This window comes from Myodes glareolus, chromosome 10, assembly GCF_982192425.1.
Source record: "Myodes glareolus chromosome 10, mMyoGla1.1, whole genome shotgun sequence".
Taxonomy (NCBI): domain Eukaryota; kingdom Metazoa; phylum Chordata; class Mammalia; order Rodentia; family Cricetidae; genus Myodes; species Myodes glareolus.
Genome location: NC_142035.1, coordinates 66,982,117 through 66,998,563, shown reverse-complemented (window position 1 = coordinate 66,998,563; position 16,447 = coordinate 66,982,117). Strand labels below are relative to the sequence as shown.

The 16,447-nt window shown below is 36.8% G+C and overlaps 1 protein-coding gene across 1 annotated transcript; it reads right to left on the bottom strand.

The window, feature by feature from the left end:
- Nucleotides 1–14,362: 14,362 nt before the first annotated feature.
- Nucleotides 14,363–15,328, bottom strand: LOC148120680 (olfactory receptor 4F3/4F16/4F29-like). Its single transcript, XM_087911440.1, has one exon. It carries the CDS (start codon nucleotides 15,323–15,325, stop codon nucleotides 14,363–14,365), a length of 963 nt encoding a protein of 320 aa, XP_087767566.1. The 5' UTR covers nucleotides 15,326–15,328.
- Between the last annotated feature and the right edge of the window lie 1,119 nt (nucleotides 15,329–16,447).

The window sequence follows — 16,447 nt, the reverse complement described above, 5'->3', positions numbered from 1 at the left end:
TAGGATAGGGGTTTAGTTTAAAAACAAAGATTAACACCATACTTTAACTACTGGTAGTTTAATACAATGCTAATTGTATAAAAATCTGAAAATTGGTATTACTTATTTATTGAACAAACAAAAATATTGATTTATATTTCACTGTCAGGCTAAAATGAACATCCTAACCATATACTCAATAAGTATGTATATAAATGTGAGTCTTCAATAAATGTTATCATCTTGTCACTATCCATAATAGGGCCCAACATGTCAGACAAACCAATTTAAAAAGTGAATGTTAGTTAGCAGAAAGCACCAAAAATACAGATTGAAAACATAGTAACACTCTTATTTAACAATATTTTAATGCCAATGTTTATAGTCTGGCAAATAAATGAATGTATACTTAGTTCATTTGCTCTCAAAGAACAGTTGATCTGTATTTACTACTCATCAAAAATATAATTCATCAAACCCTCCTCAATTAGACATCAGCCTAAGAGGCTTAATCTTATATCTATTTTCCTGCCTTCTCATCCCAAACCTTAGAATCAGAAAAACTTTTAAAAAAGAAAGAAGCAAGCATTTGTTAAAAGATGTTCTTTTCATTGCATTTACTGAGCTACACATTTTATGCACTCCCCTCCTTTAGTCCCCTCTCCCTTTCTATCCTCTTCTGTGACTCCCATGCTCCCAATTTACTAGGAGGTCCTGTCTTTTCTCCCATCTATGTAGATGCTCTCTTAGGATTTTTATTGTCTAGCTTCTATGATGTTATGGACGGTAGACTGATTTTCTTCACCTTATGTGTCAAAGTCACTATGAGTAAGTGTGTATTATAGTTGTCTTTCTGGGTCTGGGTTATCTAATTCAGTATGTTTTTTCTAGATCTATCCATTTGCCTTCAAATTTCAAGATGTCATATTTTACTGTAGAATGGGAAAAGATGTTATTTATCGATTAAAAACTCTATCTGTAACTGTACAGTTTATTGAGATAGTCTAGGCAGAGTTCTGAAGCAACAAGAAAACTGAAGAAAAATGATATTATTAAAACTGAATAAATGGATGGAGAATAAATAAATGATAATAAACAGAAAGTCAAAAACTACAATGATTACACTTGTGTAAAGAGCTTTTGCAATGCGTTTGTATTAATGATTCTGTTTCTCACATTCTACCATACCAGCTTGACAAAATTTTTAGCCCTTCTCCCTTGTACTTATAGTTTAGAAACAAAATTATCAGTACTATTTACATTTTTTGGAATAAAGCAAGAAATAAATATAACCCCTGGCACCTCAGGAATCACTGTGTTCTGAAATTGCCCCATCATGCTATAAAAATGACATTACATGGATAATATGCTTTCAGCACTGGGTCTTGTATTCTCCATGTTAAACACTATTTTCTACTGAGGAATACATGAGGAACTTTCATCTTGCAAACTCACTAATAAAATTTGCAAAAAAATGGTATGTTTATATCCTTATCATTGGAAAAACTGAAAGAAAAGGCAACAACTCCTGCTATTTTATTTGTATGTGTTAACAAGCTATTTTTTATTTGTCATTCAGTAGGAGATTATATCATTTTATCATTTCTGAGCATAGAATAACTGATTAATGCATAAGTATCACACGAAATAGTACAACGTTTTTGGTACTTTTCTACTACTATTTATATTCCCCTATGTATAATGTGATTCTATCTCTAAGGTGGTTTGTTGTTTTGCTTTTTCCAATATTTTTATAGACATTTTTCTCTTATTTTTGAGATTAATATGTAATCTCATTACATCATTTCTCCCTTCACTTTCCTCCCTCCAATTCACTCCACGTACCCCTCCTTGATCTCGTTCCAATCAAATTCAAAGCCTTTTCACACAGTGAATATTGTTACAATTATCCTTTTGTGTTATTCAATTTCTTTTCTTGTCTGTGCTCTACTTTGCCCTAGACTTCCTTAAGTACTTTAGGATGCAACTCAAGTACACAAGCAACACTAATCACAAATTAATATCTGTGAATAATCAACTTATACACTGATAAGTTTATTTCCATCTATCCATTTTACCTGAATGATTACAACATCTTGTCAGAGCCAGGTTTCCCTGTGTCCTCTCCGATAAAGTGCCACATAGAATCTTCCATTAGGAATATATGAAGCTAATTATATACACCTTGTAAGTCTCTGACCAAGGGACACTGCAAAAGCATGTTAGCTTTGAAGGAGCTCATGGTTACAGAATTTTTCTCCAGAGAATTATTTGTTTGGTCAATGTGGCCAAAGAACTCTGAAACTCAGATATTCGGAGAAAGTGAAATTGTTATGGTCTCATTAAGCTACTTGGATCCAATAACTGATAATTATTCATTGCAATTACTTCTTTCTTCAAGGTAAATATTTTCTCAATATTAAATACAAATAATCAAAGGATTAGAAATATATTGGACCAATGAGTTGGCTCAATGAATAAAGACACTTACTATCAAGCTTGAGGACCTGAGTTCAATCTCTAGAGCTAACATGTGGAAGAAGGGAACTGACCCTAACAATTGACTCTATCTCTACACAATCTTTCTTTACAAAACTCATACTTATTATAAAAATTATAAATATATTTCATTGTTTGGGGCTGAATAAAATTTATTTGTGTGTATGTACCACATTTCATTATCTATTCTCTAGGTGATCTGTGACTTATTCCTTTCTCTAGCTATTGTAAATAGAATAGCAAAACATGAATATATAAATATCTTTGGAGTAGAATATTGTCTGTGTTCATTCGAATAAGAATATCTCCCATATGTTAAAATGCTTGTATATTTGGTACCCAGTTGGTGGCACTGTTTGGGTAGGTTTAGGAGCTATGAACTACTTGGTAGAAGTGAGTGACTGTGATGGATTCTGAAGGTTCAAAGCCTCATAGCACTCTGAGTACTGTCTGTTTTGTGTTTACAACAAGAATGTAAGTTCTTAGTTCCTGTCACCATGCTTCTGCTCTGCCATCATGGATGCTTATTTCTGTGTATATATAAATTCAAATAAACTCTTCCTTCTAGCAGTTGCTTTGGTCATGGTGTTTTATCTCATATAAATGGTAAGGTAAGTAAGACAGGGTCCTTTATGTATGTGGCCACAGTTGGTATAGCTGGTAACATGATAGTTCTATTTTAAATTTTTCTTGTCTTAATTTATTTTTAAACTTTTAATACAATGTGTTTTTTTCTCAAAGTTTATTAAAATACAAAAGTCTCCATTTCCTCCCCTCCTCCCAACACCCTCCCACTCCCCCCACTCCCTCTCCTCCTCCCTCTCCATCTCCAAGAGCAGTCAGGGTCTCCCACCCTGTGGGTAGTTCAAGCTTCTCCCCCCTCCCTCCAGGTCCAGGAAGGTGAGCATCCAACCAGACTGGATCCCAAAAATCCAGTATATGCAGAGGAAACAAGTCCCGGTGTCATTGTCAATGGCTTTTCAGAAAGACTCCTGGCCAGCCACATTCAGAGAATCTGGCTGGATCACGTGCTCGCTCAGTCCCAGACAGCTGGCCTTGGTGAACTCTCATTAGATCAGTCCCCTTGTATCAGTGGGTAATCGCACCCCTCGCAGTCCTGATTTCCTTTCTCATGTTCTTCCTCCTTCTGCTCCTCATTTGGACCTTGGGGGCCTCAGTCCGGTGCTCCAATATGGGTCTCCGTCTGTATCGCCATCCATCGTCGGATGAAGGTTCCCTCTGATCTTGCCTTCCTTGCTCACGTTCTCTTTCCTTCTGCTTCTCGTTTGGACCTAGAGAGTTAAGTCCAGTGTTCCAATGGGACTCTTGTCTATTTTCAATCTCAAGGAGGAAAACTACCTGAATTTTCTTCAGGTTCACCCTCCTATCCAGATTCTCTAGGATCACGAATAATAGGCTCAAAGACCTTTAATTATGGCTAGAATCCACTTATGAGTGAATACATACCGTATTTCTCTTTTTGGGTCTGGCTTACCTGACTCAGTAAAGCGTTTTCTTTTCTTTTATTATTATTTTTTTTAATTTTAGAATGTGTATTTTAATCACATTTTTTCCCCTAAATCCAACTCGACCCCACAACACATACCTACTCTTCCAAATTCACATTTTTACCCTCTCTGAAAACAAAAACAAACAAAAGTAAAAACAAATAAAAGCGTTAATAAACACCAGAACAAACAACAACAAAGTCATTGAGTCTGTTTTGTGTTGATGAAGTTTTTCTTGAGCATGTATCTTTCTCTGGGGTCATATACCCAGTGTCACTCCACTGAAAAACTGATTTTCACTTTGCCAGCTTCAATCAATTGCAAATAGTTTCTTGGGGGTAGAAACTTATGCCTATTTCCCCTTCTTCATGATAGACTATTTTCTGTTTTGGACTTGGTGGATATTGTGCATTCAGTTATAGTCTCTGACAGTTCATTTGCCCAACATCCAAGCTGTTTCCTTAAAGTTTAACATCCACCACCTTTGACTTTTAGGATCTTTCTATCTTCCCTTAAGAATCTCTGAACCTTAAGGGAAGAGGCGTAATACAGTCATTTCTTTTAAGGATGAGTGGTCTGAAGTCTCTCAGCCTGTTCATGATGACCAGTTGTGGGTCTCTGTGTTAACTACCGTCTACTGTAAGAACTTTCATTGATGTGAACTGAGTGACTCACTAATATATGGATATAGTGATATGTTATTTAGAGTCATTTTGTTAGCAGAATAATTGTAGTGTATTTTTTAGAGTGTCTCTGGCCTATGTAGTCTCAGGTTCTTGACATAATTAGGAGTCTCAGATATGGGGTTCATATCATTGTATACGTCTTGGATCCAATCAAATAATGGTTTGTTAGTTCCATGGCATGTCACTATTGCAACAATGGGTGTATCATGCAGATAAGTCACTATTGTAACTTACAGGGTTTGTGGCAGGGTGAAATTGATGATTACTATTCTCTTCCAGTAGTGTGCATAGTACCGTTCAGTGGTATGAGCACTAGTCAGTATTTTTTTAGATGTCTCCACCCTGATTTCCATAGGGGCTCCACCTACAACCTCAACAGTAATGAATAAGGATTTCACTTTTCTAACTAACAATTTTTTTCTTTTTTGATATTTATTGAGCTCTACATTTTTCTCTGCTCCCCTCCCTGCTTCTTCCCTCCCCCTTGAACCCTCCCCCAAGATCTCCATGCTCTCAACTTACTAGGGAAATCTTGTCTTTTTCTACTTTCTGCTTCCCATGTAGATTAAATATATGTAAGTCTCTCTTAGTGTCCTCATTGTTGTCTAAGTTCTCTGAGATTATGGTTTGTAGGCTGGCTTTCGTTGCCTTATGTTTTTAAACCACCTGTGAGAGAGTACATGTGATAATTTTCTTTCTGTGACTGGGTTACCTCATTCAAAAGTGTTTTCTAGCTTCATCCATTTTCCTGCAAAATTCAATATATCGTTTTATTGTTTTGTTTTTGTTTATTTGCTTTTTGTTTTTTTGCTGTGTAGTACTCCATTGTGTAAATGTACCACATTTTCCTCATCAATTCTTCGGTTGAGGGGCATTTATGTTGTTTCCAGCTTCTGGCTATGACAAACAAAGCTGCTATGAACATAGTTGAGCACATGTGCTTGTGGCACGACTGAGCATCCTTTGGATATATACCCAAAAGTGGTATTACTGGGTCTTGAGGAAGGTTGTCTCCTAATAGTCAGAGAAATTGCCACACTGACATCCAAAGGGGTTGTACCAGCTTGCATTCCCACCATCAATGCAGAAGAAGGTTGTGGGGAAAAGGGAACACTTCTGCATTGCTGGTGTGAAAAATTTATTATTATTATTATTATTACTTTAAAAAATGCCACTCCAAATTCCCACTCACCCTCTTCCCACTCCCTCCACACACCCTTCCACCCCACCCCCTCCAATCCTAAGAGAGGGCAATGCACCCCACCCTGTGGAAAGTTCAAGGCCCTCTCTACTACATCTAGGTTGAGCAAGGTATACATTCAAAGGGAATATAATCCCAAAATGCCAGTACATGCAGTAGAGACAAATCCCAGTGTCACTATCAGTGGCCCCTCAGTCTTCCCCAACTTTCGGCCCCCTTCAAAGGGACTTGTTTGCTCCCATGTCCATTCACTCCCAGTCCAGGTGGAGTTGGTGAGCTCCCATTAGCTCAGGCAAACTATCTCAGTGGATGAACCCCTCATGGTCTTGACTTCATTGCTTATACTCACACTCCTTCCACTCTTCAACTGGATCTCAGGAGCTCAGTCCAGTGCTCTGATATGATCTTTCCTCTGTTTCCATCCATTGTTGGACGAAGGTTGTATGGTGATATTTAAAATAATCATCATTCTGAATACAGGATAAGGCCAGTAAAGATACCTGTAGGGGTCGTCCTTCCACGCCACCCACATCCCACGAGTTCCATATTGTCCTAGGGGTTAAAGCATAAGACGCACACACACAGATACAGAGTTCCAGTCATCCTCAAGAAGAGAATGCCCCCTTATTCAACTAAATCCAGGGTTAAAATACCTTTGGCCCCAGTAAAGGAAAACTCCTCCCACCCAGAGAGGGCTGGGGAAACTGGCCTCTGTGGGAGTTTTTCCCCAGGCAGGTGGTCTAGGGTTCAAAGCAATGTCAGACAGGTTAGATGGGCCTTGGCGCCTGAGCTTCTTTGAGGCAGGTTGAGAAATTACCATCTTAAAGTAAAATAGATCCCTCAGGCTAATGTACCAGGCTGTAGCAGAACCAAGGACTGAACTAGCAGGAAGCTTAGCTGGTTAGCGTAAACATTATTTGCATCCAGTATTTTGGCCTCAAGGATCAGGGAGGACAGGGTCCCACAGATACCCTCTCCACTATTGCTTAGGGTCTTGGCTGGGGTCATCCTTGTGGATTCCTGTGCATTTTTCTAGAACCAGGTTTCTTGCTAACCCCATAATGGCTTCCCAATAAAGATGTCTCTGTCCTTGCTCTCTGTCCTTCCTCCATCTCAGCTATCCCATTCCCTCATTCTCCTCAACCCTCCCTTTTCCCTCTCCTTCTACCTTCTGCCCTCATGCTCCCATATTATGTCATATGATCTTGACTCTTTCCAGTTTCCAGGTGGGTCTATATATGTTTTTCTTTGGGTTTACCTTATTACTTAGCTTCTCTAGAATCATGAACTATAGGCTCAATATCCTTTTTTTATGGTTAGTAGCCACTTATGAGTGAGTATATACCTTATTCATTTTGGGGGGGGGGTCTGGGTTACCTCACTCAGGATAGTGTTTTCTAGTTCCATCCATTTGTATGCAAAAACCAAGATGTCATTGTTTTTTTTAATGCTGAGTAGTACTCTAATGTGTCAATTGCCACACTTTATACATTTTTTAGTTGAGGGGCACCTAGATTATTTCCAAGTTCTGGCTATTACAAATAATGCTGTTATGAAAATAGTTGATCAAATGATTTGTAGTATGATTGGGCATCTCGTAGGTATATTTCCAAGAGTGGCATTGCTGGATTCTGAGGTAGGTTGATTTTTCAGCTTTCTGAGAAACCGGCACACTAATTTCCAAAGTGGCTGCACGAGTTTACATTCCCACCAGCAATGGATGAGTGTTCCCCTTGCTTCACATCCTCTCCAGCATAAGCTATCTTTAGTGGTTTTGATCTTAACTATTCTGACAGGTGTAAGATGATATCTCAGAGTTGTTTTGATTTGCATTTCCCTGATAACTAAGGAAGTTGAACATGTCTTTAAGTATCTTCTGGCCATTTGAAATTCTTCTGTTGAGAATTCTCTGCTTAGTTCAATACACCATTTTTTAATTGGGTTAGTTAGAAATTTAATGCCTAATTTCTTGAATTCTTTATATATATATATATATATATATATATATATATATATATATATATATATATATATATATATATATATATTAGAGACCAGACCTTTGTCTGATGTGGGGTTGGTGAAGATTTTTTCCCATTCAGCAGGCTGCCTTTTTTGTCTGATTCACTGTGTCCTTTGCTTTACAGAAGCTTCTCAGTTTCAGGAGGTCCTATTTATTTATTACTGCTCTTATTGCCTACGGTGGTTATATTTAGGAAGTGGTCTCCTGTTCCATGCATTGAAGGCTACTTCCCACTTACTCCTCTATCAGGTTCAGTGTGGTCAGATTTAAACTGAGGTTTTTAATCCATTAGGACTTGAGTTTTGTGCATGGCGATAGATATGGATCTATTTTCATTTTTCTACATGTTGACATCCAGTTACACCAGCATCTTTTGTTGAAGATGTTCTCTTTTTTCTGATGTATAATTTTAGCATCTTTGTCAAAAATCAGGTGTTCATATGTGTGTGGATTAATATCCAGGTCTTCAATTCTACTCCATTGGTCAATGTTTCTATTTTTATGTTAATACCAAGCTGTTTTCATTACTGTAGCTCTGTAATAGAGCTTGAAGTCAGGGATGGTAATGCCTCTGGCAGTTCCTTTATTATATAGGATTGTTTTGGCTATCCTGTGCTTTTTCTTTTTCCATATGAAGTTGATTATTGTTCTCTCAAGGCCTGTGAAGAATTGTGAGGGGATTTTGGTGGTTAATGCATTAAATCTGTAGATTGCCTTTGGCAGGACTGCCATTTTTACTATGTTGATTTTTCCTATTCAAGAGCATGGGAGGTCTTTCCATTTTCTGGTATTTCCTTTATTTCTTTTATTCAAAGACTTAAAGTTCTTGTCAAATAGTTCTTTCATTTTCTTGGTTAGTGTTAATCCAAGACACTTTATGCTATTTGTGTGTAACATGAGGACTGGCTTGTTGGGGTATCTGTCCTGCCCAGTACCCCACAGTCCACAAGCCCCAAGGAAAAAAATCACACACCGGACTCCTTAAGGTTATAAACTGATTGGTCCCTTAGGTCAGGCTACTTATTAGCTCTTATAACTTTTGTTACCCCATTATCCTTATCTACGTTAGCCACACGGGCTCAGTACCTTTCTCAGCTGGGCAGGTTACATCCTGTCTCTTCGGTGGTCTGCCCAGGAGTGGCTGAGGGAGCTTTCTCCTCCCTAGCCTTATCCTATTCTCATTGCTCCGCCTCTACTTCCTGTCTGGTTGACCCGCCTATACTTCCTGCCTGGCCAATCAGCGTTTTATTAAAATACATGGTTGGCAGAATACAGATAATTCTCCCGCACCATTTGTGGCTATTGTAAAGGTGATGATTCTCCGATTTCCCTCTCTGCTTCTTTATCCTTTATGTATAGGAGGGCTACTGATTTATTTATGTTGATTTTGTATCCTGCCACATCATTGAAGGTATTTATCAGCTGAAGGAGTTCTCTGGTAGAGTTTTTGAGGTCATTTACGTACACAATCATATCATCTGCAAGTGATGAAAGTTTGACTTCTTTCTTTCTAATCTGAATCCCCTTGATCTCCTTGTGTTGTCTTATTGCTAAAACTTCAAGAACTATGTTGAAGAGATATGGAGAGAGTGGACAGCCTTGTCTTATCCCTGATTTTAGTGAAATGGCTTTGAAATTAAATTTACTATCCATTTAATTTGATGTTAGCTGTAGGCTTGCTGTATATTGCTTTTATTATATTTAGATATGATCCTTGTATCCCTAATCTCTCCAAGATCTTTATCATGAAGGGATGTTGAATTTTGTCAAATGCTTATTCAGCATTTAATGAAATGATCATATGGGTTTTTTCTTTTAGTTTATTTATATGGTGGATTGCATTGATAGATTTTCGTACATTAAACCAGCCTTGCATCTCTGGAATAAAGCCTACTTGATCATGATGGAAGATTTTTTTTGATGTGTTCTTGAATTCGGTTTGCCAGTATTTTATTGAGAATTTTTGCATTAATTTTCATGAGTGAGATTGATCTGTAATTCTCTTTCTTGGTTGAGGCTTTGTGCAGGTTTGGTATCAGAGTAACTGTAGCTTCATAAAAGGAGTTTGGCAATGACCCTTCTGTTTCAATTATGTGGAACACTTTGAGGAGTATAGGTATTAGCTCTTCTTGAAAGTTCTGGTAGAATTCTGTATTAAAACCATCTGGCTCTGGCTTTCGTTTGGTTGGGAGGTTTTTGATAACAGCTTCTTTCTCTTTGTGGCTTATAAGTCTATTTAAATTGCTCACCTGTTCTTGATTTAATTTTGGTATATGGTATCTGTCAAAAAAATTGTCCATTCCTTTTACATTTTCCAATTTTGTGGAGTAAAGGTTTTTGTAGTAAGACCTAATGATTCTCTGAATTTCCTCAGTATCTGTTGTTATGTCCCCCTTTTCATTTCTGATTTTGTTAATTTTTATGTTCTCTCTCTCTGCCTTTTGATTAGTTTGGATAAGGGTTTGTCAGTCTTGTTGATTTTCTCAAAGAACCAGCTCTTTGCCTCATTGATTCTTTTATGGTTTTCTGTGTTTCTATTTTGTTGATTTCAGCCCTTACTTTGATTATTTCCTGTCTTCTACTCCTCCTAGGTGAGTCTGATTCTTTTTTTTTCTAGAGCTTTTAGGTGTGCTGTTAAGTCGCTAATGTGAGCTTTCTCCATTTTCTTTCTGTGGGCACTTAGTGCTATGAACTTTCCTCTTAGCACTGCTATCATAGTGTTCCATAGGTTAGGATATGTTGTGCTGTCATTTTCATTGAATTCAAGGAAGATTATAATTTCTTTCTTTATTTCTTCCTTGAGCCAGGGGTGGTTCAGTAGATTACTGTTCAGTTTCCATGAGTTTGTAGGCTTTCTGGGAGTAGTATTGTTGTTGAATTTTAACTTTACTCCATGGTGATACAATAAGACACAATGGGTAACTCCATTTTTTTTATATTTGTGATTTTGCTTTGTTACTATATTTGATCAATTTTAGAGAAGGTTCAATGAGGTGCTGAGAAGAAGGTATATTCTTTCCTGTTTGGGTAGAATGTTCTATAGATGTCTGTTATGTCCATTTGATTCATTACATCTGTTAGTTCTCTGTTATTTCTCTGTTAAGTTTCCTTCTGGTTGACCTGTCTATTGATGAGAGAGTAGTGTTGAAATATCCTACTATTAGTGTGTAGGGTTTGATGTGTGATTTAAGTTTTAGTAATGCTTCTTTTACATATATGGGTACTCTTGTATTAGGGGTATAGATATTCAGGATTGAGACTTCATCTTGATGAATTATTATTGTTATGAGCATAAAGTGTCCTTCTCCATCTTTTCTGATTGATTTTAGTTTGAAATAAATTTTGTTAGATATTGGATAGCAACACCAACTTGTTTCTTAGGTTCATTTGATTAGAAAAACTTTTTCCCAACCATTTACTTTGAGGTTGTGTCTGCCTTTGAGGTTGAGGCATGTTTCTTGTAAACAACAGAATGCTGGATCCTGTTTTCATATCCATTCTCTTAGCATGTGTCTTTTTATAGGTGAATTGAGTCCATTATTATTAAGCAATATTAATGATGAGTGATTGTTAATTTTGGTAATTTTTCAGTAGTCGTGTTTTTATATTTCCTTTCTTTGGGTTATGCTGATGGGCGGGTATCAGATGACTATGCTTTTGTGGTTGCAGTTAGCTTCCTTGGGTAATGGTCTTCCTTCTAGTACTTTCTAGTACAATTCTTGTCATCTGGTTCTTGAGGATAAAGATTCTGACTGGAGCTAGATGTAATACCATTAGTTCTAATATGCAGTTCCCTAGTGGCTAATGATGTTGAGAATTTTAAAACTTTTTTCTTCTTTTATTTATTCTTTTCTCATGCAATGAATCCCAATTGCAGCCTGCCCTTTTTCAAAGCATGAGTCTAATTAATCTCTTTAAATAAAAAAAAAATCAGGAGTCAGGTATCGGGTTAGAACAAGAAAGACCAGAGAAGCAGGGAGAAGCCACCATTCGCTTTATACCTCTACCATACCTCCATCCAAAAGGATATCCTCTCCTCCTGGACCTTACTATTTCCTGTCTCCTCTCTGTCTATAGTCTTCCAAATCCCAATGGTTAATTTAGATCAGCTACTGGCTAGCACCTCCCTCTGATTCCAAGGAATCTTCATTTGTCAAACACAATCAAAATATCACACAACTCTTCTCCAAATGCTCTTACTTCCCCTCCTCTCCCCCAGATGCACTTCTCTGTATCCCTCTGGAAATGAGCTTGCTTCCCAGGAATATCATAACATGATATCTTAAAGCATCATAATAAGAAACAATATGACTGAACACACACCCTCATATCATGGCTGGAGACAAAAAAGTAGGAATAAAACGGTTCACCAAACAGGTGTACGAGTCAGAAATACCCCCACTCCCACTTTTATGTATCCCAAAAACACCCAAGTCAAACAATCACAGCATGTGTGCAGAGGGCCTGGTGCAGACCCTTCCAGGCTCAGTGGTTGCTACTTTAGTCTCTGTGAGCCCATGTGATTCTATGGGTTGATTATTAGTTGATTCTATGGGTCTTGTGCTCCAGTATGCTCTGACTCCTACAATCTTTCATCCCCTTCTTCTGCAAGTTTCCCAATCTCCACCAGGCTGTGGGTCTGTATTTGCTCCCATCATCTCCCAGAGAAAGACTCTCTGGTGGCAATTGGGCTAGATACCAACATTTGCTTATAGCAGAATATTATTAGGAATCATTTTATTGACTTTTTCCCAATCATGTTTGATTCTTTCCAGATTTTGGAGCCATATAGCTTCCAAGTCCTTGACATCCAGGCAGTGTCAGCCATGTATTCCTCTTGTGGCTTAGGCCTCAGAAATGGATGGCCACTACCACAAGCTCTGATCCACCATTGTTCCAGGGCATCCTGCAGGCAGGAGAGGTTGTGGGTCTAAGATTTTGTGACTGGGTTAGTGTCCCAGTGTCACCATTGGGAGCCTAGCCTGTTTATAGAAGATGGCCAATCAGGCTCCATATCATTCAAAACATTTATAAACTTTTGAAACTTTTCTTCTGAGAACTTTGTTCAGCTCTGTAGCCCATTTTTATTGAGTTGTTTATTCATAAGGATTTTAGGTCTTCATATAGCCTAGATAGTAATATTCTGTCAAATATAAAGATGGGAAAGATTTCCTCCCATGCAGTAGACTACCTCTTCACTCAATTAAAACTTTTTATCTGCTGTATAGATACTTTTGAATTCCATAAAGACCCATTTGCCAATTGTTGGCTTTATTCCTGAGCAACCAGGGTACTATTTAGGAAGCCTGTCTCTTATCATGGACTACTATGAGGGTTTGAATGAGAAGTGCCTCGCATAAGCTCATGTATTTGAGCAATTGGTTTGTTGGTAGTGCTGTTTTGGAGAGTTATGGAACTAATAGGATATAGATTTTGCTGCATTTTGGAGGTGGGGCTTGAGATATTATAACCTCCCCCCACTTTCTGCTCATTCTCTACTTTCTGTGTATGACTGGCAACTAGATTAGCAAGCTTCCTCCTGCAATACCTGCTACAATGCCGTCATTTTCATTGTGGGATTCCCCTTTGGAAACAAGTCAAAATCACCCTTCAATTAGTTGCTTTTGGTGATGGTATTTCTCACAGCAACAAAAGTACCTAATACACCTATCTATTTTTCCTCTGTCAGTTTCAGACTTTCAATATCATTTTAGCAATTTCTGTTGTCTTATTATTCTAGCTAATAATCGAATACTTATTGATTAACAGCAGAAAGAATGGGATATCTTTCTTCTGATTTTAAGTAGAGTGTTTCAAAATTTTTCTTCATTTACCATGTTGTTGGTTATAGATTTATAGAGTATAGCTTTTATTCTGTTGAGATATCCCTTCTAATGCTAGCCTGTTCATGGCTTCTATAAACAGGCTATGAATCATGAATATGAAATCATGAATAGTATTAAAGATTTTCCTTCTACATTTTCAGATGTGATCATGCAGTTTCTGACTTTGAGACTATTTATGTGATGAACCACATTTATTGACTTTAAGCATGTTGGACCACCCTTGCAAATTTTGATGAAGCCAAATGTATCCTAACAAATAATATTTGGTGTTTTTTTAATTCTGCTTACAAGTATTTGAGGCACTTGCACATGTAGAATACAAAGAAACATAATTTAAAAAACAATTTTTAAAAAAGAAGAGCAAAAATGTTCCTTTACCTGAAGAATTTAAAGCAACATTCCCTCTTCTATGTCTAAGAGCTTTCTTCAGGGAAATTTTTTTTCATATGAGTTTAGATTTGTTATATTTTGATATACAAGACATTGATACATTGTCATTCTTACTAAGTATAAGACAAAATAGCATATATATATATATAATTGAATATGAATAAATAGACCAAAATTTGCAAGAAAATATTTTTCTCTAATACTTGTTAAGAATGAACATCTATATGCAGTTAAGAATGATCAGAATGCAAGTGTTTAATTATTTGTCTATAACCCATTATCTGTTTAAACAATCTCATCATTGCCATTTTCATTTCTTGATTCCTGAATGTATAGATCACAGGGTTCAGAAATGGAGTGACAACTGCATCAAATATGGACAGAAACTTATCCAAGTGTGTGAAAGAAGACGGCCATGTGTAGATGAACATCACAGGACCAAAAGCTAAGACCACCACAGTCACATGAGCTGAAAGCGTGGACAGAGCCTTGGAGGAGCCACTTGAAGAATGTTTCTGAACAGTAAAAATGATGAAAATATAGGAAATGATTAATATGAAGAAGGATCCCACAGACATGAATCCACTGTTGACAAAGACCAGTAATTTCATTCTGTATGTATCTACACAGGCAAGTTTGATGAACCGGGGAAAGTCACAGTAGAAGCTGTCCAAAACATTTGGTCCACAGAATGGTAAGTTTACTACAAAAGCCAGTTGAATGAGAGAATGCATAAAGCCAACCACCCAAGAGGCCACTGAAAACAAGATGCACATCTTTGGACTCATAATGGTCAGATAATGGATAGGCTTACAGATGGCCACATATCTGTCAAAGGCCATGGCTATGAGTAAAACCATCTCTACACCACCAATGAAGTGAATGAAGAATATTTGAGTGACACACCCTCTAAAAGTGATGACTTTATGCTTTCTCAACAGATCATAAATCATCTTGGGGGACACAACAGAAGAAACACCCAAATCAATGAAGGAGAGGTTAGCCAACAGAAAGTACATAGGAGAGTGTAAGTGAGGATCAGAAGCCACAGTGAACACGATGAGGGAGTTTCCTGTCATGCTTGCTACATAAAACATGGAGAAAAACACAAAAAGGAATAATTGAATGTCCCAAGAGTTAGTGAGTCCCAGGAACACAATCTCTGACACCACAGACTGATTCTTTCCTTCCATTAGCTTTGTTGGCAGTGCTACCTGAAGGAGAAAATGTGAGAAACTGTGAATTATAATTTTATAAAAAAAACAGGAGAACATCCAAGTTATGAAAATCTATTTTACTGCAGCATTGAAACTGACTTTAAAGTAAGTAATGTGAGAGAAGTAAGTACTATAGGCAACCAATAATCTAAAATTTATAAACTATTTTCAAATATGACAACATTTGTAACAAAAGTTTTCATCAAAAACTCAAAAGATAATAAGGTTTGGTGGGTTTTAAAAGATGCTATTAGGGCCTGAAAACGCTCATCAGTTAAGAGCACTTGCTATTCTTTCAAAAGACCCTAGTTTTGTTCTTAGCATCCATATCTAATAGTCTATAGTTCTAGCTCCAAGGAGTCTAATGACACCTCTTAGTTTTCATGAGATTTCCACAAACATGAACCATAAAATTATTCACAAAGACACATACATGTAACTTTTAAAAGAATGTTTATAAAGAAAATAATTTATACAAACTGATGATGACAATTTAAATTAGCACATCCATAAAGAAAAAAGTATGGGAAGTTTTCAAAAACTAACGTACAGACTAGATTTGCAGCACAGTATAGGTGTGCTTGTCTAACAAATTTTATCTTTATATTGGTGTTATACTTAATAGCATAATATAAAAAGAGAAGTGTGGTGGGCTATAAGGTAGAAAAAAGATGAAAAAGATGCAAATGATTAGAAGAGAAGTGCCATACAATATAGAAATTCTCACCTTAAGGTATATATCCAGAAGAAAACATTAAGTCAATATATTTTCCCATTTTTTGTATTACTATTCCTAAAAATTAGTATTATGATGAACAACCTCTGTTCATTGAACATTTATAGACACATGGATTACAAATGCACATACATAAAAATAAAAAATCATGTAATAATCCTTTTATCATAACTCTATGAAAATATTTATCATATTATTTGGTAGTTTCATCTTATTTAGAGAAGAAACAGTACAGCAGACAACATCTGAGCTTTTGATTCAGGATCCATGATTAATTAGCTATGTGCTGTCTACCATTAGGAAAGGTACTGTGCCCCCAAACTTGTTTTATTTTTGTTAAGTAAATTAAAATGTTTACTACA

Excerpts from the sequence above, each read along its gene's own strand:
- LOC148120680 (XM_087911440.1), bottom strand. The coding sequence starts at position 15,325 with ATGGAAGGAAAGAATCAGTCTGTGGTGTCAGAGATTGTGTTCCTGGGA.